The 22,006-nt window shown below is 49.6% G+C and overlaps 1 protein-coding gene across 6 annotated transcripts in view; it reads left to right on the top strand.

The window, feature by feature from the left end:
* Window positions 1-22,006, top strand: part of SIL1 (SIL1 nucleotide exchange factor) — a 99,213-nt gene that overhangs the window by 33,759 nt on the left and 43,448 nt on the right. For 5 of the 6 annotated variants that reach the window (XM_063348837.1, XM_063348840.1, XM_063348836.1 and 2 more), the window contains 2 exons: window positions 19,106-19,226; window positions 20,459-20,555. In XM_063348837.1, the coding sequence (XP_063204907.1) occupies window positions 19,106-19,226; window positions 20,459-20,555 (218 nt within the window). Of the gene's footprint in view, window positions 1-7,134; window positions 7,789-19,105; window positions 19,227-20,458; window positions 20,556-22,006 lie in introns of those variants that run through there. The other variant, XM_063348841.1, reaches the window with a different exon arrangement.

The following is a 22,006-nucleotide window of genomic DNA, read 5'->3' on the forward strand; positions in this document are numbered from 1 at the left end:
TCATTATTCACCTGGGAGAAGAGGCCAACACCCACCTCTCTCCACCCTCCTTTCAGGGAGTTGTAGAGGGCAATGAGGTCTCCCCTCAGCCTCCTCTTCTCCAAGCTAAACATGCCCAGCTCCCTCAGCCTCTCCTCACATGCCCTGGTCTCCAGACCCTTCACCAGCCTGGTCGCTCTCCTCTGGACGCGCTCTAGCCCTTCAGTGTCCCTCTTGTACAGGGGGGCCCAGAACTGAACACAGCACTCGAGGTGGGGCCTCACCAGTGCCCAGTACAGAGGCATGATCCCTTCCCTGCCCCTGCTGGCCACGCTATTCCTGATACAAGCCAGGATGCTGTTGGCCTTCTTGGCCACCTGGGCACACTGCTGGCTCATGTCAAGCTGGCCGTCCACCAGCACCCCCAGGTCCTTTTCTGCCGGGCAGCTTTCCAGCCACTTTTCCCCAAGCCTGTAGCGCTGCTTGGGGTTGTTGTGACCAAAATGCAGGTCCCGGCACTTGGCCTTATTAAACCTCATACGGTTGGCCTTGGCCCATCGATCCAGCCTGTCCAGGTCCCTCTGTAGAGCCTACCTACCCTCCAGCAGATCAACACTCCCACCTGGTTTGGTGTCGTCTGCGAACTTACCGAGGGTGCCCTCAATCCCTCGTCCACATCATTGATAAAGATATTAAACAAAACTGAGCCCTGAGGGACACCACTGGTGACCGGCCGCCAAGAGGATTTCACCCCATTAATCCCAACTCTGTGGGCACGGCCATCCAGCCAGTTTTTAACCCAGCGAAGAGTACACTTGTCTGTGCCATGATTCGCCAGCTTCTCCTGGAGAATGCTGTGGGGGATGGTGTCAGAGGCCTTACCAAAGTCCAGACAGACAACGTCCACAGCCTTCCCCGTGTCCAGAAGGCGGGTCGCATGGTCACCGAAATGGCTATAAACCAGGCGACAGAGGTGTTTGAGAGTCAAGCGGCTCTTTTTGTACAACAGGAGGAAGTTAGGCTGCGTTTGCCAAAATATTTTCAAACTTAGCTTTAATGGTGCTCTGACTGGTGGTGTTATAATGTAAGCGTAGCGTTAGTGAAGAGATTAAGTATGTATCGGCTGCATAGCAGTCGACATAAGCAGTGTGGAATCGTTCACACGGTTAAATTTACATTGTTTGGAGGGCAAAAAGTGCTTTGAAATAGGAGACTGTTTCCCCGAGAGGGGATCTCCCATGCTTCTCTTTTTATCTTCTTTCTGCCAAACCAGGGATGCTGCGAGCGTGCGAGCTGCTAAGAGATGGTTAAATGCGTGCCGGGCGATGAGGAATATCTTGCTATGGTTTTCTGTGCAAGCATGCGATATTTTCTGTAATAACATTAATAACCTTCACGTGGCTGTTTAGAAGGATGAACCTTGTTAAAGAAGTAGTATTTAATAACGGGCCTATTTTTATCTCTGTCTTTATCTAGCAGTCCGCACAGTTATTTCAAGCTTGTAACAGTGCTTTGGAAGAAAAATGTTTTCCCTTCTGGAAAACATTTTGGGAGTGCATACAGCCTTGGTTATCTCGGATTTCCAGTCTGGGTATCTTCCCTCTTCCTTCCAGAGCAAGCAAGCCAGACCACGACCTTGGCTCCAACATTTTTATCAGGTGTTACGGGAAAGTGTTTTTTTCAACAGCGTGACTTGGATTCCAGAGTCACTTCAATGGTTCCGAAGGTTTGACCGAATATAATCAGAGCAACTCCCTTACACTTCAAATGCAGGATGATGTTTTGTGGGACGAGCCTTCCCAGCATTGCAACGCGCCCTTGCTTAGCCGCGGGTCCGACCTCCATCCCCATGAAACCCCGGGGGTTGCTTCATGGCCGCGAAAGCATTGAATTCCCCCCAAAGCACCATCGTGGATGCTGGGGATCAGACAAATCATCCAGCACATTGAAACAAACGTCCCCGCTTTACCCAAACAGCTTCCTTTAACATCTCAAGGAAACTTCTGAGTTAAAAAATAAATATATGTCTCTGGTTTTCCAGCTCTGCTTTACCAGCATAAGCTTGGGAAAGAAATGTAATCTCCTTGGGTCTGTCCTGATGTTTTGTAGAACTAATTCCCATTTATTGCAAGAACCCTTACAACGCTATATTCCAGTTTAATTTTTTATTATGTGTTTACATCTTGGAAGGAGAAAGTGTGGTGGCGTTGGAAATTCTAATTAAGGATAACATTTCAGATTCAAAAGCTCTTTCTTCAGTCCCGAGATTCTTTCCTCTCTCTTGATTTTTTTTTCTGCCTGCTCCTTAAGACGGCAGGAAGTTTTGCTTGGGTCATTCGCTTGCAACAGGATGTTTTCTGCATCCTGAATTAATGTATGCAGTCTGTCACTTGGTATTTCTTCTGTTCTTCTGCTGGAGATCTCCCAGGGTTGCAAAGACCTTGCAAGCGGCAATGGCACTAACAGGAATGTGCCTGTGATCCTGCAAAGTAAAAGAGGAAACATTAAGCTGCCTGTCTCTCCCGTCACTGCAGGGTGTGAGTAAATAGATCTAATCAACAATTTACATTTTACCCCTGGACCAGGTTTTATTTTTAGGATTTGTCATTCAGCCCAAGCGAAACCTTTCCTTTTCTGTCTGGCGGTGTTTCTGAAAGCACCTTTACGTTATCATCAAGACTGTATTTTAAGATGCATTTGCATTTTGATGTAATCTGTTGCTTTTTGTATTTGAAACAAAGCCCGATTGTTCTTCATTAATTATACTATCATTTAACCTGCTAACCAGGGTGCTACTAATTACAGTTATCTCACTGTTCTGCACTCGATAACATGCAAAAATGATTAGGCCTCTCTCTATCTTGATTCACTAGAGCTGTAACGAGGTGGCAAATTGTGAAGGTTTTTCCGGGTATTGTGAAGGTGTTTACAGACTATATGATAGGAAGCTGGGAGGAGTGGGAGCTGCGCCTTCAGAGGGACCTCGACACCACAAACAGAAATAGAAGAAACCGTTTAAACACAGGAAAATCCATTTTACTGTATTGATTGAGCACTGGAGCAGGTCAACTCCATCAGAGTGGTTGCGGAGTCTCCATCCTAGGAGACGTTCAAAACCCAACTGGACGCAGTCGTGGACAAGACAACCTGCTCGAGGTGACCTTGCTTGAGCAGGGCTTGGACGGGGTGATCTCCAGAGATGCCTTCCAACTTTGACTGATCTGTGGTGCTGTATGGCAGAGGATCTCATGGTGGGCTTCACAGAGAGATGCAAATCCTATTGGTGGTGCTGACTGTCCCCCTTGCTAACACCAGCTGAAACCTGAACGGAGCAAACATGGGAAGAGTTACTGGAGACCTCTCTCTGAAGAGAGGCAGCAGAAAGTGGTGTCTGAGACCAGGTGCTAGGGAGCTGCAGGGCCCAGCAGGGCTGGAGCCAGGAGCCAGAGGCTGGAATGAAGGTGCCCCACGGGAGCAGAGCCTTTGTTGGAAGATAAGCCAAGAGCCTTTTCACCTGAGACCTGCTTTATCATCTTTACACCCATGTCGATCTCTTCAGGTGCTCTCCAAACCTTTGCATTACATCCTGAAGTGGAAAGGACATGTCCTGACGGAGGAGCAGAGCGAGGCTGGTGATGGAGGAGAGCTTGTACCTCACCCTGCCGCCTGCGGGGAAAGCCCGGTCTTGCTGGCAAGCAGGAGAGGAGGAAGAGCTTCCAAATGAAGCTGTGTCGGCCAGTGGTGTTAATGCAGCTGCTTTGTGAGAAGGAAATGTATACGCTCTCCTTCAGTCACTCCAACAAAGATCCTCAGGTTAGGTCAAACCACCTACGCTGGCTCTTTTTCCTATTTGCTCTCTCTCTACTTGATATGCTGATTTGTCTGTGGTGTTTTTGTTAGGTTTTGGTGTTTGTTTTTTTTTTTTTTTTTCCCCTGAAGTGAACTAGAGGTGGTTCATGCGATTTCTTTTGTCCCCTCTGCAGTGCAGAAGATGCAGGCAGGGCGGGATGATAGCATCTTTATAGTTGTCAAGCATCCATCCGCGCAACCCACGTACAAACTGAGTGCAAAGGTGATTTTCTTGAAGTTTTGCCTATCGTGTAGTATTCCTAAGACCAGACACTCGGAAAAGCTCCAGAAAGATTGTATCCACGGTCTAAAAGCAAGATTCGGGGTCAACTGAAGTGCACTGTGCAGTCATAGCTGAGCTGGGAGCCCTGGAAGGGGAGATTTCCTGCACTTCTGGCATGAGGATCTGAAGGACCTCTTGGTTCTCTGTGGTTCTCCATGAGGACCTCCTGATGCCTCACGCAGAGCTTGCTGCGACACTGGGCAGAATCTCGCTGGCGGGGCTGCTCTGCTGTTGCAGGCTGTGGTTCAGCCCAGCAGTGTTCCTAGGGACCGGGCAGCAGTGATGCTTGGTTTTCTTGACGTTCTTCTGCTCTGAAACGTGGCCGTGCATGAAAGTACCTTCCTGCAATGGCTGACTCTTGTCTGCATCGCTTCCATCAGCGCCGGAGGGACAAAAATACCCTCCCGCTGCATCGCCGTGAGCCCTGTGGAGCCAGCACACCTGAGAGACGAGGAGACCGTCTGTACTCTCCTGTGCGTCGCCTGGGCAGTACTGGTTTAATCATTTATCCCTCTTCATGCCACCAAAGCTTCATGTCGGGTGGAGATGTGTGTATTTGAGGTGGTGGTGGGGGGTGAACCCCAACCGTGAGCTTGTCAGGTGTCAGGCAGGATTTGCAACACTGGCAGCTGGGGAGAAAAACTGTTATTAAGCGTGACACGGCACCTTGGATATAGAAAGCATGGGGAGACAATAAATACAGGCTTCCATAGTGGCATTTTATAGTGTCACTCTTCAGAATTTATTAAGACTTAGTTGCAACGATGCCTGCAGCTTCTTCTGGTTGAATCAGTAACTTCTGTTCATTATCTCCAGCACTTTTTTTGACCTACTGTGTTTGAAAAAAGCAGAAGCATAGGGGCCACCCCAATTACTTTCTTTGGCGGCGGGGTTTTTTGGTGTAAATCCGGCTTTTCTCAGGTTTGCCGCTAGCACCCCAGTCAGGCTGGAGGGACCCAAAATGTGAAGTGTTGGCTTGGTGAGAGCACTGAGAAAGAAACGCAGGCACCGAAGATCTGCATTAATCTTCGCAGCTTCCCGCGGGGAGTGTGCGGCAACGGGAAGAGGAGAGCGGTAGCAAGGAGGGACGTGACTGCCATCTCGGAGCACGTTTGCATGTCTTGTCATCCCACCCTGGTACCGCTCCAGCGTGTGGACGGTCTTGGACAGGCTGAGGATGGCTGAAGGTGGAGAAGGGTTCACAAGACCTTCCTTAATGACAAAAAGGTGGTTGCGAAAGCCGCAGGCTCAAAGGATGGTTCGCGGTCACTTCTCTGCGGGTGGTGCCACTTGTTTGCTGTCGGGAGCCCGCTGCCTTGTTGGTGCTGAGAACGGCGCCGGCGTTTTTCAAGTGTTCCTCAGTCTACAAATGAAATTGTGTCCATTTCTCCCGTTTTTTTTGTCAAACACAAATCACAGCGGCGGCACGTTTGTGTCCCTTTACCCTCGAGCTCAGCGTTCAGCTCTCCAGCATGGAAGAAAATGAGTTCAAGCTCAACCTTCTGATAATTTATTGTGTTCCTGGTGCTTAAGGGCAAAATTTAAGTTGCCAAAAGCAGATGTTTGCTTGCTCCTTTTTTAGCTCTCAAAGTACTTTCTGTGTGCTTGATTGATGGACGTCCCTGTTACGTTAATAGTTGGGCTTTGCAGAAAGCTGTTATTACCAGGAGAATCTGGTGTGGGTTTCAGTTTTTCTTCTTGCATTGAAAATCCATTATTAATGTCTTTTTGAGGAAGAAAAAAAAAAAAAGCTTTCAATTCCGGCATTTTGCTTTACTTTCTCAGGCTCCTTCGCAACTCTCTTCTCTGAGGCACTTTTAAAATCAATATTACAAGTGTTCTTTATATTTTACTGTGTGGTTGAGGGTTTTTGCGTCTTGCTATTGATTTCTAATTGTGTTGCAGGACATCTGGGTGCGCGCGGTTTGCCACGTGACGGATTGCTTCGTATGTGTCTTCCTGATCATCGCGGAGTTGGCTTTTTGCGTGTCCCCTCTTGCAGGATGCTGCTGTTGAGCCTGGAAGCTACCAGGACAGTTTTGCCGGCTTGTACCCACGAGTGCAGTCTTGAGACTCGGAACGTGTGACCATTCATTTAACGGTGGTTTTGATTTTGGTTTTCTATAGGATGCGGAGGTATGCTTGTGAGGTCTCCTCTTTTGTCTAGCCTTTGCAGAGTTGTTCTGCCCTGGCTTCTCAGGCACCTTTGTGTTCTGCATCGTAGGAGCTTAAGAGGTTGTCCTGGTTTTGTCTGGGGTGGCCATAATGCATCTTCCGCTCTTTGGATCGGTGCTGGCGTGAGCTCTGACGTTGCTTCTTGGATCAGCTCTGCTAACAGGCCTTGGCATTTCAGAGGTGCAAAGTCCGAGTCTCGATGAAATAATATGAAAACACAGGCCACGTCTGTAGCTCCTGTAAAGTTGGATTTGCAGATATAGGCCCTTGCAGCGTGGTGGAACGTGGGCACATCTGAGAGCTTGTTGGGACCAAAGGAGGCTGTGAGGAGCGACACGACGGTGGCCAGCACGGGTCCTCCAAAATGCATCCATCACTCCAGGTGCCTGCCGAAGAGGAGAGAGGACCACGCGCGTGTGTGTGTATGTGCACGTGGCAAGTCCTGAAAGCACGAAGGAGCAAGAGCAGCAACAGAAGTTTTCTGCGCAAGGAGGGTTTCCACGTGCCTCAAGCTCTTGTGAAGCCGGGTGGTGGGCTCGTTCCGAGCCCTCTGTGCATTGGCAGCACAGGCTCCGCGTCTGCCGCGCGCGTTGGTTGTGACGATACGCAATACGTAGGTGGTCTGGGTATGCAGCAAATCGCTGCCAGCGGGATTGGGGTGCTTGCTTGTCAGGCTTCTCTTCAGTGAGGTTCAACTCCTAGGCACGTAAAACACACTGTGCTTCATGGAGGCCAGTTTTTTAGCTTCTAAAGAAAAAAGTTGCTGTAGTTTATCCATCCGTCCTGGGGATCAGAGCGAAAAGATGGCAGAGGCGCTCGGTACCGCGTCTCTGGAGGAGCAGCACAGAGCGCGGATGTTTTCGACACGCTCGTAGAGGACACGGGCAGCCTGAGATCTTCCTGGGTCCAGCGCTGCCGCCGTTTGCTGGAGCCGGCAAGCGGGAGGGGGATGGCATGCATAACTACGGGCAGGCTTTGACCTTGCCGCTGGAACTTAGTTAGCAATTCTGTTGATGTTCTGGAAACGAAAATATAATTCAGGCCACCTTCTCCTCCAAGCTGACCCTGAGAATCTGGGAGGAGAGGAACTACTGAATAATTAGGGTCTTTTTTTTTTTATTTTTGCTAGAGTTACTGCTCAGTGCTGAAGAGTGCTGTAAAGTGTCATTAGTTTCCTTGAACTTATTGGTCCAAGTGTACTTTGCATTAATATAATTACGTAAATTGCAGTGTCATTAATCACATTGTGTGCTGCAGCATATCACTGTCTCGCCTTATTTTGCGGGTGCTTTGGCTGGTGGGAACCCACGTAACCCTGGCCGGGGGGGAAGGCTGTGGCTGTAGCACTCCCCCGCCACCCCCCCCGGACTCCTCTACCTGTTTTAATTCATTGTTTTTTAATTGCACGGCTTTACCCTGTGAGATGCGGGCGCATTTGCCACGACTGCGGAGAGCAGCCACGCTGCTGCGGAGGAGGGCAGCTGGGACAGAGCCGGGGAAAGGTAGGTTTGTCGCAAGGGATTTTTGCCGTCCCACATCCCTGCTTGCTGCCGTTTCGTTTTGGGTCCATAGAGGTCCCGGCACGGTGGAGCCCAGGCTCCTGGTGTTGCAGTAAATACGCAGATCCTGAGCTCTTGCGCAGGGGACCGCTGCAGGGCCGTTTGATGATGCTGTGGCTCTGTCTCCGTGGCAGAGCTCTCAGCCTTCCTGGCAATGTAAATTCTCCTGGCTGCATGCTAAAATTACACTGAGTTATTGATTTATCTTTGAGAGGATTTCCTTCCCGAGGGACATTTCTGGCCGTTGTAATGATTTAGTTCTTCTGCGAGCGCAGAATCCCGAGCGGAGCAGAGCCACGCTCCTGCCCACGAGTCTGCAGCCCGGGGGTCGCGCTCCCACAGGCTTCCTCCGCAAGCTGATTTCTATTCCAAAACCAAGGTTATTCTGCTGTTGCTTCCAAGTGACAACTGCAAATAAAAGGGCATTTTCAACTTCGCACCGAGCGAGCTGCAAGTCTCAGAGTAGCCTTTATGCCACGGGCGCCAGCGTGGTTACCGCGGACTTGTTGCAGATGCAGCTCTTGAGGCTGGCATGTGGGAAGTGTGAAACCATGCCAGCATTAACGCACCCGGGCTCCTGGGAATGTTGTAATGCTTTAAAGTAGTGTATGATGGGAGCGGGATTGTGCAAACATTTTTTTTTTTCCCCGAAGATGCAGGGTACAGCCTCTCTTTTTGTGGTTTTTGTTTGGTTTTTTTGTGTTGGTTTTTTTTTCGCTTTCTGCTGACTTGCCCATGAAGCATCTCTGAAAATCAGGCTAGGCAAGATCGATTTTGACCTCCTGCTTGAACCCCGGAGGAGGCAAAACCGATTCTCTGCTTCTACCACCCCTTTTCTCCCCTTAGCCCTGAAATCGTAGTCCACTGGTTGCGGCTCGACTGGTGAGCGCCATCAGTAGAAGGACCCAACCCTTCAGGAGTTGGGTTGAACGTTTTACCCAATATCTCTGGAAGGGAAATGTGTCCCTCCTCTCTCTGTGTCCCTGGATCCCATCTGTGTCCCTGGGTGCCCATCTCCAGTGATGGCCCGTCTCCAGCATGGATTCCTTGATCTAACCCCATGGTGAATGTGGATCCGAACTCAGCTGCAGTGTGTGCGCTGATGAACCGCGAGGCTGCTTGCGCACGCGGTGTTATAAAACAGCATCCCCTCATTAGGCTCGGGGAGAATGTCGATTTATTTTCCTGTGAACCAAGCGTGGCACAACTACTTTCTTTCTCAGTGATCTATCTGCAAGATAAAACAAGTCCTTAGCGTCTATCTTAAATACTGCAGTGTTGACAAGTTCTCTTGACAAAAATTAGGCTAATGTTCCCTACGACTGCATTAGCTATAGAAAGGAGGCTTTAAATTGAAGCTTAGGAAAGCACTATACCAACGCTCTCTCCAAGGCATCTTCCTATTCCAGCTTTTATTATTCAAATTCGTTCTCACTATAGCTTGGCAGCGTAGCTGGCAGACGAGTTTATCCAATACGTTGTGCTAGTCTCGCAGCCGGGCGGTTGGGATCAGGCACCTTTCAGCGTTGAAGCGGGGGAATGTTGTCCAACCGTCTGCGGACCCGGGCCCTCTTGGCTCTGGGGGATGCTCTGGGCTCAGGGGAACGTTGGTGCCGGGATGTTGCTGCGACCGCTGGTGTGAAAGCGTGCGATGAGCCAGCCGACACGCATGGAGTAGAGACGCAATCCGAGGCCATAAGGCGCACACCTTGCCAGCAGCACCGCATGTCCTGAAACGCTCCCGGTGGTAGCTGGAGAAAGGGAGTTTGGTCTTCCGCTGTTGAACGTGTCTTATCTTTTCAGTATCGGCCTTGACTGAGTCATAAACGCAGAAGCTGAGGACAGGAACAGAGATCGCTGAGACTGGGTTGTGAAGACCCCTTCTCAAGCTTCCCAGCCTTCCCCCTGAAAATAGGTTCTTTTTTGCCCCTTTTTCCTCCTGTAGCACGATCTTAGGCTTCAGCTCCTCCTTACCAACTGTGGATTAACTGTGGCCAGTTTAGACCTCCTGGTTTTCCCTCTGGTGTTGGTCCTGACAGATTATCCCTCCCTAGAGAGCAGTTGTGTGCTTGCCATGTCTCCACGTTGCTGGGTTCTCTGGGGGTGGTTTTCTCTGCCTTTACGTCCATCTGTGGTGGCCATCAAAACGGTTACTGGAGAGAGGAACCGAGGCTCTCTGAGGGTGACGGATGTGGAAGACAGCTGTGGTTGATGATGTTCTGGAGGTGGTTGATGATGTTCTGGAGGTGCTAATCTCTGTCATAGTAAAGAAGGCAATTGTGCCTGGCTCAAAAAGGTATTAGATGCCTAAAATTTGGCAGGATGAACATCATCCTCAGTTCATTTTGTCAGGTTCTTAATTCTCCTGGTCATCCCCCTCGTCCTTCTCTGCCTACGTTCTGCATTGATCTTCTCTGAACGTAGATAAGCCTTTGTGTCCCAGGTGGGCTTTCTAGTATAACAAATACACCCGTGGGATGACAATTATTTAATAGGTTGTAGTGACATTATGAAGTACTTAAGGCTTGGGGATAAATAACTTGGTGAGCTGGAGAGGGATTAAACCGGGCTTTTGTAAATAACGTTTCTCTCAGATGTTGACTTGGCGACATGGTGAGACAAAGGTCGCTCCGTGTCTGTGCAGCCCAGCGTGCCGTTGGATAGCTGAAATAATCGGGCTGGGGCCGGACGCCATCAATTCTCCGCTTTTCTGCTGCTGCCCAGACCTTTGTGGGATTAAACTCTCTAAACTGCTGCAGTTCACAGAATCGAGCCCGATATCAAAAGAGAAAATGAATTAAGTGCTTCGTATTGAATCCCTAAGCACATGCATCACGCTGTAACCGAGGCTGGGTGGTAATGCATCAGAAATGACTGGCTTGAAACTGGAGATAAGCGTTTGCTTATAAAGTGAAAACACGTGTTTTTGCCAATTTTACAAAAGGGCAACCCTTCCTCCTCCTTCCCCCCTATTTTTTTTTTTTTTTTTTTTTTTTTCCTGGTGTACTTCCCACCGTTGCGGTGCAAGTGAGGGAGAAGCCTTTGCGGAGAGGGAGGTGGAAGGGCAGAAGCACTTGTTGCGAGGAGCTCTTCGCCATATGAAGCTTTTCTATATTGGCAGCAGCGGAAGATACATCAACAGATGCTAAAGCAGCGACTCCCATCAGAGAGGCACCATATGTCCTCTCCCGTCGCTCCTTCCCGAAGAGCCTTCCTCCCCAGGCACCTCGCTAGCATCCGCCTTCGCTTCCATTGCTTACTATCTCAGAGCATCCCGGAAAGCGGCCGACACCTGGTGGGAGGTACGCGCTCTCGTCCTCGGGGGTTGTTTGATGGGTTTTTGGGGAGCTTTGCTGTCTGTGCACCCCTGCGCGAGGCTGGGCTACGCACAGAATAATCTCTTTGGCCCCCGGCGATGGTGGGCGTGAGTTAAATGGACCCGATCTGACAGCCTCAACCGGAGTCCGTCGATCCTCGCCGCCGGGTTTGCCTGCCTCTCCCTCCCCTTCTGCTCTCCCGCTGCCGGAGGCGAAGCCAAGCGTAGGCAGCGGGTGGATTTGGCAAGAGGCGTTAGGAGCCGGAGCCTGGTGCTCGCGGGGTGCCACCAGTTTGAATAACTGGGCTCAGGGCCCCCGGCGCTTGCTGATCAATGGAGAGAACGTAAATACCGGTGCCGTGGGAGAGCGCTGGATCGGTTTAAAATGGCATTTGTAAGTGGTCGTCCAACTGAGTGTCCAAATTTAACTGATGCTTTCACATGTCTAACCAAGTATTACTTACTGGAAAGCCCCTTCCTTGCGACGCTTTGTTCTCTGCTAGCTGCAGATCGAATCACGGAAGGAGGGATTTGATTCTGGAGTCATTTTAAAAGACGTTTTCATTATATCTGCTGAGGGAAACAAATTACAGAGAAGACCTCTCAGCACTAGGACAAAAGAGCGGCTCTAAAACCCTTTTCGGGTGAAGAAATGTTTTGAGCTGTAGGGCTGATGGCTGCTGTTTAAAGACACGGTCATTACTGCAGCAAGCAAGCGGTTGGCATTAAAAATCAAAGGAAGTTCTCCCAAGGTTTACTGTGGGCACGTGTCTCCCTGCAACCCTGGTTTCGCGGAGCCCTTAGCACCCCGAGTCCACACAGTGACCTCTGTGGCATTAGCCACGGGAAAGCAGTAGCCCAGCGAGCACCAGTAAGTAGCTTCTCTCTTGCTAAATGAGAAACTGGAATGGAAATGGCCCTTTCTCTGCACCCTGTTTGAGTTAGGGTTCAAGTCCAGCAGAAAGCAGCGCTGCTTCTTTGAGACTTAAGGACGCCAGGCCAGAGCAGGGACGGTGGCGTTTTGTGTTGGGGGGTAGCGGTGCCGCGATTTTGGGGTTTTCCCGTGGATGGCTTTGCTGCCAGCAGCGGCGCTGGGCACTGAACTGGGAATGGGTTTGCCCTTGGCGAGCCTGAAAGCATTTCAAGGTGGCTTCTGTCCCCGCTCCGCTGCAGCGTGGTGTGAAAGCGGTGTTGGTGAAGATGTCGTGTTTTAGACATCACCATTTTGAGTGATGGAATTGCAGTGTGTTTATTAGCATTGCTTGGAGCATTATATAAAAGGTTTATCTGGTGACCTAACCAACTAAAGTGTCTTTTGCCTGAAACAGCCTTGAATTTTTTTTAAGTTTTTTGTAACTGTTTGTTCAGGCTCTCAGCAATTCATCACGTTCAGGCGTTTCTGGAGGACGTTGGTGTGGGTTGCTGCCGAGAGTTAAATACCCGTGGCTTGGGGATCAGGCCCTGCCGGCTCAGTGTTTGTCTGCGTGCTCTGGGAGGCAGGAGAAAACAGCAGTTTGAGTTGTTTGCTCGTGCTGTAAGGACAAAACTCCCCTCTCATGGTTTCCTCCGTAATCCCCGGGAAGAGGAGGACGTCTCTTTATCCTTGTTGGTCCTTTGCACGCAGCAGGGTACAGTGATAAGACAAAATAACGGTGGTAAAACCAGCCTGCCGCCACCAGGGCTTTGGATTTGCAGGCAGAGGCAGCGCGGCCGGCAGCCCCTGGGAGAACTGGCATGGTGGGTCACGGCAGGGGTTCATCCAGCATCCCGTCCCCTGCAGGTGCTGCCAGCACGTGCTTAAGCAACAGTTTAAGAACATGCTGATTATAAAAAGAGTTTTCTCTGTAATTAATTACAGTAGGTAATTAGAGCCCCTGCTGTTGCTGATGGTGTGGACCTGAGAGACCAGAGGCGGTGCCCAGGGTGGTGCTTCTCAAAGGATGCGCCGCGCTCAACAGGCGGCGGCGGTTTCCCAGCAGAAGCACAGACCTGATGGATACGAGCGCTGCAGGTGAAGTGGCTTTGTGCAAAGCATTTCGTCCGGCGTCGTAGGGGTTCCTGCTTGAAATGGTGGACGCGGGTGTCAGAGCTGTCTCACCGCCTGCGCTGCAGGCGAGCTACGCTGGGAAACGCTGGGGGATGCTGGGGCGGCTTCTGGGGGAAGTTTCCAGGTCCGATGCTGTTAAACCTCTCCGCCAGCTATCTGGATGAGGTGATATATAGCATATTAATGACCTTTTCCGGTGGCACTTAATTGGGAGGAGCTGTGAGTGCCAGAAAGCGAACTAATACAAAAGGCTGTAGATAAGTGAAAAAGGGGCAGGAAGTAGCAAAATGAGATTCAGGCTCGCTCTGGGCTTCCTCTTCCCACCAGTAATCCATCTCCTCTTGACCCGTGTCTTATACACATCTTCCCTTCCTTTTGTATGTAAAAATGTTCTGTTTTGAAATAACAAGCAATCCAAGGAGTGGTATGACTCACCCTTATAGAAAAAAAAAAAAATAATAAAAAGAAGGCAGGCTCTGCTGCTTCCTCGCTTGACAGCGCTAACCGGAGAGTCCGGAGTCAGAGCACGCGCCGAGCCCCATCAGACCGGGGCTGCTTCATCTGTTTTCCTCCGAGCCCTGCGTTTGGCGTGAGAAACAGGCGCCGTCTTCGTGCGGCCAGAGCACCGTGCTCCTGTGACATCCCGTCCGGCGGCGGGGGCGGGCAGCGTCAGCGAGTGCCGGGGTGGCTGCGTGCCCCTGTGCATGGCAGCGCGGCATGCCCCAGCCTCTCCCATTTACCCACCCGTGGCAGTGGCGGCTCCGGGAGCCGGCAATGCCAGCGATGCGGCAGAGGGGAGCTCTGCTGCTTCCTGGGATTTGTCTCCTTTTGGGTTTGTTGTTTTTTGTTTGGTTTTTTAATCATTATTTTATTAAAGGAGTAGGTACAGTGCCATCAGATAACTTTTTGCAGATGCTCTGTCAGTGTTGTGCAGCCTTATTATTTTTAATATCGCAGCGCTGCCGGTTTGTTTTGCTGGGAACATTCACGTATTGATTCACGGATTCTTTTGTTGCCTGTATTAGAAATAAAGTCCCTTTTCCCCTCGCTCCCCTGCGCCGAGAGAAAACAAAGAGTAAAGAACTGTAGATGCTATCTGACGCTCGCTCAGATACCAAGGTGATTTCTGAGAACTGCGGAGCCGGTTACTGACTCATAACTGTGGCTTGTTTTCACACCGTTAATAGGTTTATATTTATTTTTGCGATGGCAAATGAGGACTCTCACTTGGGGAGAAACCAGGGGATCTGCCTCGCTGAGCTGGATCACCCTTTTTTTTCCCCGCTTGGAAAAGCCTTTCCAAGGGAACACTTCCCTGCCGTGGGGGACAACGTGGTGCCAGAAGGTGGTTCTAGAGGGGGAGAATCTCACGTCCTTCTTGAGCTTCTCTTGCTGGGTAGGTCGGTGGGTGGCAGCTTGGAGGCCCAAGGGAGGGGACGAGGAAGCCGCTGCCAGGAGCGTCGTGAGTTATTGCAGGATCCCAGTGTGAGATTTACGTGTCTGTGTATGATGCAAAACTTCCCCAGGTATTTTTGATGCCTGTTGCTGCGTGGTGAGCTGGGGCTCAGCCTTGAGATGCAAAACCACCTGTGGCCAGCGCTAAATGGAATGACGTACTGGGAAGGAGCCGCTGAAGAGGATGAGACCTTTTTTCTTTAGTGAGGAAACACGGGTGGTCATTTGGTTGGTCTAGAGAAGGAGAGATGGGGTTACTTGGATATTACGACGTGATGCATCTTCAGCACAGCAGCCCTCTGCTTTTAGTTATCCTGTATATAATGCGCCTTGTTCTTGCTTTAGTTGCCGAGCGTGGTGGAAGCATGTTCTGGTTTCTAGTTGTTTGTTTATTTGTCGGCTTGCTTTCGGCCTCTGCAAAGCTTGATATAGGTGTAGAGCTTCAGTAAACGTACACATAACAGAATAATAGATAACTGTGATTTGGTTTCAAGGCAATAATTTAAGTCGACAGGTTTAGCTGATAACATAAAACACAAGAGAGAAATAGGATCAGTTTATAAATGTCAGCAGAACCCCTGCAAGTGAGCTGCTGCCTTGAAGCCGACTCTGGTGCTGTTACTCCGCCTAATATATTATAAGAAGAAATAAACAGATGTCTGAAAAACTCTGGCTGACCAAGATTAAAAGAAGAGGGCTATAAATTAAATTCTTCCTCTGCGTCACTTTGAGCAGCTTTCAGGACAGACAGAACACATCCAAATTAGCTGAATGCTCGTGCACTGGAAGGACCTCCACAAGCCCAGGTGTTTTTCGGCTGCGGATGCGCGTGGCAGCACCCAGGACGGTTTGTCCGGCGAGCGGTCTAAGTCAGAAAGCGTTTGTGCTTCTGCGATGATAAAGAGATTAAATCAAAAATGGGAATAACGCCGTCCTAGCAGCGCATTGCCACAGGATCAGTGTCTTCTCCGTGGAAAATAAACACTGTCGCTTTGCTCTTTGATGTTTATTCCCAAGAAATACCTTGTCATCCATGCGGCGGCAAGCGTTTGTTAGCCTCTGCCAGTATTTCACCTGGTGGACGCTATCTTTCTGGCTGAGCCACTGCAGGGCAGGCGGGCGGCACGTCCCCGTCAGGGACGCTGGGCGCTCTGCTTAGACCCCATGGCTTCCTCCTCGATCCACCAAGCCAAGCTGATGCAGTAATGGGTGTTCAACTCTGTGTCGATTGTGGTTTAAAAAATTCCAAGCACGGGCTGGTTTTTAAGTGGCAAAGCGTCCAAAGCCGGTTGTGGGGGAAGGAGTTTGCCGGCTGCCTCCTCCGGCAGCTACAGCCTTTTCTGCAGGTTCATGGAGGGGTTTTCCCAGCTGTTTCTGCTCCCTTGGACCTCCAAGCTGCCACCCAGTCTGGGTAGATGATTCGGAGGTGGGAAATTAATTAGAATGGAAACTCTTCTTTCCCTTTATAAAGAGCGAGGGAGCAGGACAGGGTGGGATCTAGCGGCTGTAGGATTGGGAGGTCTCTGGGAAGCGAGACCGTTCAGCTTCATTCGGTAACGCGGATACGCAGTTTGGATAGACGTCGTTTATTTTTCTAAGGTGTCAAGGAGAAAAAAGGTCAATATAAACTTGTTTTCGTGTTTTTTTTTTTTTTTTTAATTGAGTTTCAGTTCCTAAATGGGACTTAATACAAACAATAAGTAAAAAAAAATTAATTCCTCTGGGGGGGGGAAAGCTATTAAGAGTGTGATTCTGTATCAGCAGCACGTGAAGCTGTGTAATTGCTTACATGTGTATCGCTCCGGTGCGTGCTCCCAGTAGTTGAATAGCTTCAAATTATATAGGAATCAGAGAGACTCAACTATTTTTAAGGGAAGCGTCTGGAAGCTACATATTGAAACATTAAAATTCAGGATTTCCAGCTTGCTCGTTGTAAATCGGCAATTTTAATCACATTATTCAAGTCAACCCACCCTTGAAACACTCTTTATAAATAATACTTCAAAATACCCCAAACTTAAACAAGACTGAAGAGTTCATCCTGTCTCAAACCTCTGGCATGTTTTAAGCGGCTACACCAATCTTTTGGTGAAAACAGAGACGTTTGTCTTGGTTTATTTAATTAAGCGGGATGTTTGTCCTGCTGTGGCGTGAATCTCCGCTGCTGTGCACAGGGGCAAGAAGAAATCCCTGTAGCAACGGAAGCCGCTTAAATACATCAGAGCTGAGATTTCTGCCCTGGGGTTTGGATGGTCTGGGTCAAATCTCACTTAGGACGGTGCGGAAGAAGTAGAAGCAGGAAAGGTTTGTGTCTTCTCTGATGGCAACCTCCTTAATTCGGTTGCGCCGGGTTTGTGAGCTCGTGGGCGCCGGGGTTTACGTTTTCTTTTATTTACGGCTCGCTGAAAATAGAAACTGGGAGGACTGGTCGCACGGGAGTCGCTCAGCCCTTCTGGAGGCTGCTCCCTCGCTTTCCCTTTTGCTGTTTCTTTTAAGCAAAGCCCATCAGCCGCGTTCCTCTCCCCTGGCAACCGAGGGAACTAATGTGGCCAGATGTACCGGGAGCACGACAGCCAGAATATACTGTACTCTTCTAACAGGGACATTTATTTCTGGCTTCATGTGACAATTCAGGAGCTGCTTCAGCGAGTGCTGTGGTTGCAACCTGGGCTGTCCCAGTGCGAGTGTCCCCTCGCTTTCTCCCCGAAGTGCTGGTCGTGCCTGCGGAGGAGGAAGATGTCCTCATGCACCCCGTATGTTCAGCACGTAATGCCATTTTATAATTTTTTTTTTTTTTTTTCCTCGCTGGCAGCTCCCTGCCTTGGTGTCTCCTGAAACGGGCAGAGGAGATGCGATGTTGTCCTTTTCTCGGAGATCCTACAAACTCCTTTTTGACGTCCCGGCTGCGTTGCCTGCATCGCCGGCGAGGGGGAAAGCTTGGCTATCGCAGGGAATTTCTGCAAAGCTCACCTTTTCCAAGGGGGAAGACGCTCTTCTAGACAGACGTATAGGTGAAAGCTCCCGCATATCACAAGGAAAGGAGCAGAAGAAGGGTTGGGCCTGTCGATGGAAAGCGTTCCAAGTACGGAGGAGGCATATCCAGCCTGTCCATGCATAGTTTAAGATGATAAGGTCTGTCCCCTCATGTATCCGACCAACGCAACTTCCTACGGACAGGATACGGTGGGGAGAAGGAGGAGCTGTCAGAAATGCACCCTGATTTAATAGGAAATCCTCCAAAATGGATTTTCCTGGGTTTTTTTTTCTGTTTGTTTTTTTTTTTTTCCTAAATGCATTTATACCTGCTGGATGGCTTCAGGCTTTGAAATGTTTTTGTCTGAATTGTGACAAACATCCCAGTCTTATGTAGGAAGCACCGGGTCCTTTGATCAGTGAAATGTCTCTTTGGTCTTGAAGAGGGGGGGATCAATGCGGTCGTTCCCTAGACTACAGCATTTTGTCTTTGAGTGCCTGTATTTATTGTACGAAATAATTATCCTTGTCTTCGCTTCCCTTTGGTGGGAGATGCTACCTGTCTCCTGCCTGCTGCGTTATTTTATCGAGGCGTCCCTTTAGGTAAAAGGAAACAGATAAAGGAAAGGCTGAATAGGGAAACCTCATCGAGCAAGAGGAATGTGAGCAGCTGTGTGTCTGTCTGTCTGTCCGTCGGTGTGCGGCTGAGATCTCTCTCTCCCCGCTCTCCTAAGCAGGCGGATTTCTTGCATTGAAAGAAGAGGAAGCGACATCAAGAAGAAGCAACTAAATATTGCCGTCCCTCCATCCCAGTGTGACAGCTGGCCGTCGTGACGTGTTCGTGGCGAATTGTGACCAAGAAAAAACACCCTGAATTTCCCATCTTCTCTGCATTTAAAAGCAAAGCTTAATGTATTCTGTGTATTTTTGTTGGCAGAGCGCAGTGATCATATATTCCTTTTAATACAATATTTCCAAACCAACACAGCCTCGTCTGGGTACACTTGATATTCAGCGTACCTGGCTGTGCTCTGCGGTGTGCTTTGATTTCATTTTGGCAGCTGTGTTTTATGCTCTCTACCCCCATCAGCAACCAATTCCCCTTTCTCCGAGAGTCTCCACATCTCCTCCTGATGTGGAGTTTTAGTGCTCTTTTAGAAGTTGGCCCGGGAGGGAGCTGGTGCTCTGCTGGGCTTGGGCTCCCTCCTCCCCCGCGGCACGGAGCCAGCCCGGGGACAGGTTTGGTGGGTCACGGTGGCATCTCTGCGAGGTTGAAGTGTCACTTGGATCAAAGGGACGTTGGTGGAGGGGGACAGTGGTGGGGGGCGGATGGCCCGCTCCCTCATCCCGCATGGTGAACAGCTTTTGTGTCTCTTTCTCTCGGGTAGGAACGTGCGCCTTCAGCTTGCCCTTCCTGCGCAAAGCTGAAATAATGCGCGTGTCTAAAGTAACCCAACCTTTGTTTGTAGGTCAGGCCGTTCCTGCAGGGTCACACGTACGATTAAATCTGCAGACGGGAGAGAGAGAAGCCAAGCTCCCAGATAGTGAAAATGGAAAAAGTGACACGAGAGAAGAGAGAAGAAGAAAAAGGTACAGTGATGCAAAGCATCAGGGGTGGGCGGGCTGCGAGTTTCGTGCCTTTTATTAAAGGCCGGGTTCCCTGGTGCACACAATTGCTGTCTCTTCCTGAGACTTCATTGCTGGTTTAAGAGTTCAGCAGTGCTGAAGGCAGAGCCCCGTCCTTTGTGATCCCTTCGGGACGGCAGCAGCAGTGCCCTGAGCATGGATGCAGAGGCACCTTCATGGCGTCTTGTGCCGTGACACTGACACTAAATTTGCCACGTGGCTTCTTCGAGTGACGTTTATTCCTTTGCGATGTCTGCAGCCGTCTCTCCGAACCTGCTTTCTGAGCTTGAACCGTCAGAGCCGTTGTGAGGGGCTCGGTTTGTGCTGACCTGAGCCAGACAGCACTGTTTGTAACTCGGTGCGGTCGGCAGGCGTGCAGCATTCGCTGGCGCGTCAGCTATTGTCCGCGTTCTCCTTAGATCACACGGCTTCCCCTGCACCCACGTTTTTTAATTTGTTTTAAAAGGTGCTGACTTTCCCCTTGGCGCCCTCCTAACAAAGGCAGGTTTAGTTACTATGGGGAATTTTCTTCCCTGACGAGCGTGGGGTTCGCCACTGCTTCCCTCGCTGTCCCAGTCACTCCGGTTCGGAGGCTCTTTAGCTCCGTCACGCCTCAACAGTTGGCTTTCCTTTTTTCTGTGCAACATCGTTTGTGGCCCAGATAAACGCTCTCTGAAGCAACGAGATGGGCGCAGAGAGCAACGCAACATGTTTTTTAGCATTTCTGTGTAATTTCTGGTGGGATTTACCCTTGCCCTAACTTTGTGTACGACGGTCATCACAACTTCAGCTGTAAATCTCCAGCTAAAGCTTGCAAGTCCTTAGCAATGATCTAGCAGCGCAGCGGTGCTGTTTTGTTTTTCCTCTGAAACGTTCCCTGCTTTTCTGTGTTGCTACGTGAAATTCAGAGGCATAAATTCATCAGCTGTATTTACTGCATTAGGACTTGAGATTTTGGGTCGGTGTGCAGATTACAGAGCCGTTTTTGATTGTCAGGGTGAGCTGTCTGCAAACCGCACACAAAATACAGCACTTGGACGCATCTTTTCTAGCACGCGGAGGTTTGTTGTGTGTTTTAAGTGAGACGCCTGGAAATTTAGCCCTTTCCTCCTGACATTGTCGGTCGCTAGTATATCACAATGAAAATATTATAGATACAACTGTTCACTCGTAAACTCTTTTGTTTCCTCTGCAAGGCTGGGCAAGGTGGATGTTGACTCAAATTCATTCACGTCCCAAGAGCTCAAAAAAGCGTTGGCTAAAATGAAGGAAAGCGAGAAGGCAGAAAGAAAGGTAAGGAAACGATTCCCTGTTTCCGAAGCGATGCACAGTACGCGCATGCCAACGCCCTACGTTGCACGTCTCAGAAATATGGTGGTTAAAGTAATCGCTCGGGAAAATCCTATGCAGAGTCTTCTGGTGAACGTGGACCTAAAATACCTTTGCTAGGCTGTTAGTGGTAGAGTTCCCTGGGAAGCTCTCACCCTTTTTTGTAGTAATCCTGGGTTTTCTGTAAGAATAGGTCCATTTTATTAATTTCAGCCTTAAAGGCCTTGTGTTGCAAGCTGCTAATAAGTACTTAAGTATATTCTCACAGTTCGGGGTGTTTCTCGGTAAAAATTACCCCGTGGGCTGGCAGGGGGAGAGGGGCCGCAGTGGCGGAGCGGGCTGGCATCAGCAGTTTAGCGACGGATCAGCCATCGGGTGCTGCTGCTTCCTGGTCCTTCCTCAAGTGAGCGAGACCTCAACTGGCAAACCAGGCGCACGGTGTCCACGTGACCGTCCACCTGAGCCGTCCAGACACCGAATTTCTTCCTGCCGTTCTTGGCGTACCAATGCTAAAGTCAAGCTATGGGATCTTTCCCGTGAACCCAAAGCACGTATGGTCCATAAGCTCTCCGGCGTGATGCTGCTCCCCTAAGCTTTCTGATGCTGATGTGATTAGACCGGAGTTAATAATGCAAAAAAGTTACTTGCAAACACTTGTGTGAACCCGCGGGCTGATGTCCTTTCTGTTGTTTGGTTGGATTTTTATCCATTGTTTTGATTTATTTATTCAGCTGCCGCTTGGTTCACAAAAATGTGTGCAGATGCCCAAACGGGACTGGATTGCAGCGTGGTGGTATTTGTAAAGGAAGTTACTTTGCTACTCGCTCTCCTCCTTGCTTTAGGTTTCTGATCTCACACCCTGGGTAGTAAAACCCAAATGGCCACGGTGAAAGACAGGTTGACGTTTCCTTATATAAGCTCTCATTTTCCAATGTAGTTACAAATAGGCCACAATCCAAAGTAAAAGAGAATGTAAGTGCTACTTTCAGCCCTCTCCAGGCTTGGAGCTGGTCCCCAGCCGCTGGCGTGACGCTGGTGGGATGAGATGTGACTCATCAGGTGTAACACAGCCTTTTTCCTCTCTTACACTCAGCAGCATTTCCTTAAGCCCTGACTCCTCCTGCTGCTTTGACGCTGTCACAGTCAAAGGAAAACCGAGGTAGGAGTCAAAGCTAGAAAGTCTTGGAGTCGCAGAAAGTCCTTTTCCCCCGTCTTGCACCAGGGCATTATTTTGGTTTCCATAAGGTTATGTAGCAGCCAGCGTTACTGCTGGCAGGACTTTTTGAAATGAGTGTCATTTAAATGCAGAAATTAGCGATACTAATATGTGAAAATAAGCTGTATTTAAAAAAAAAACCCCGTTAGAATAGCTATTGTCCCAGCAACTGGGCTAAAACCAGCTACATCTAATGGAC

Source organism: Chroicocephalus ridibundus, chromosome 11, assembly GCF_963924245.1.
Source record: "Chroicocephalus ridibundus chromosome 11, bChrRid1.1, whole genome shotgun sequence".
Lineage (NCBI taxonomy): Eukaryota > Metazoa > Chordata > Aves > Charadriiformes > Laridae > Chroicocephalus > Chroicocephalus ridibundus.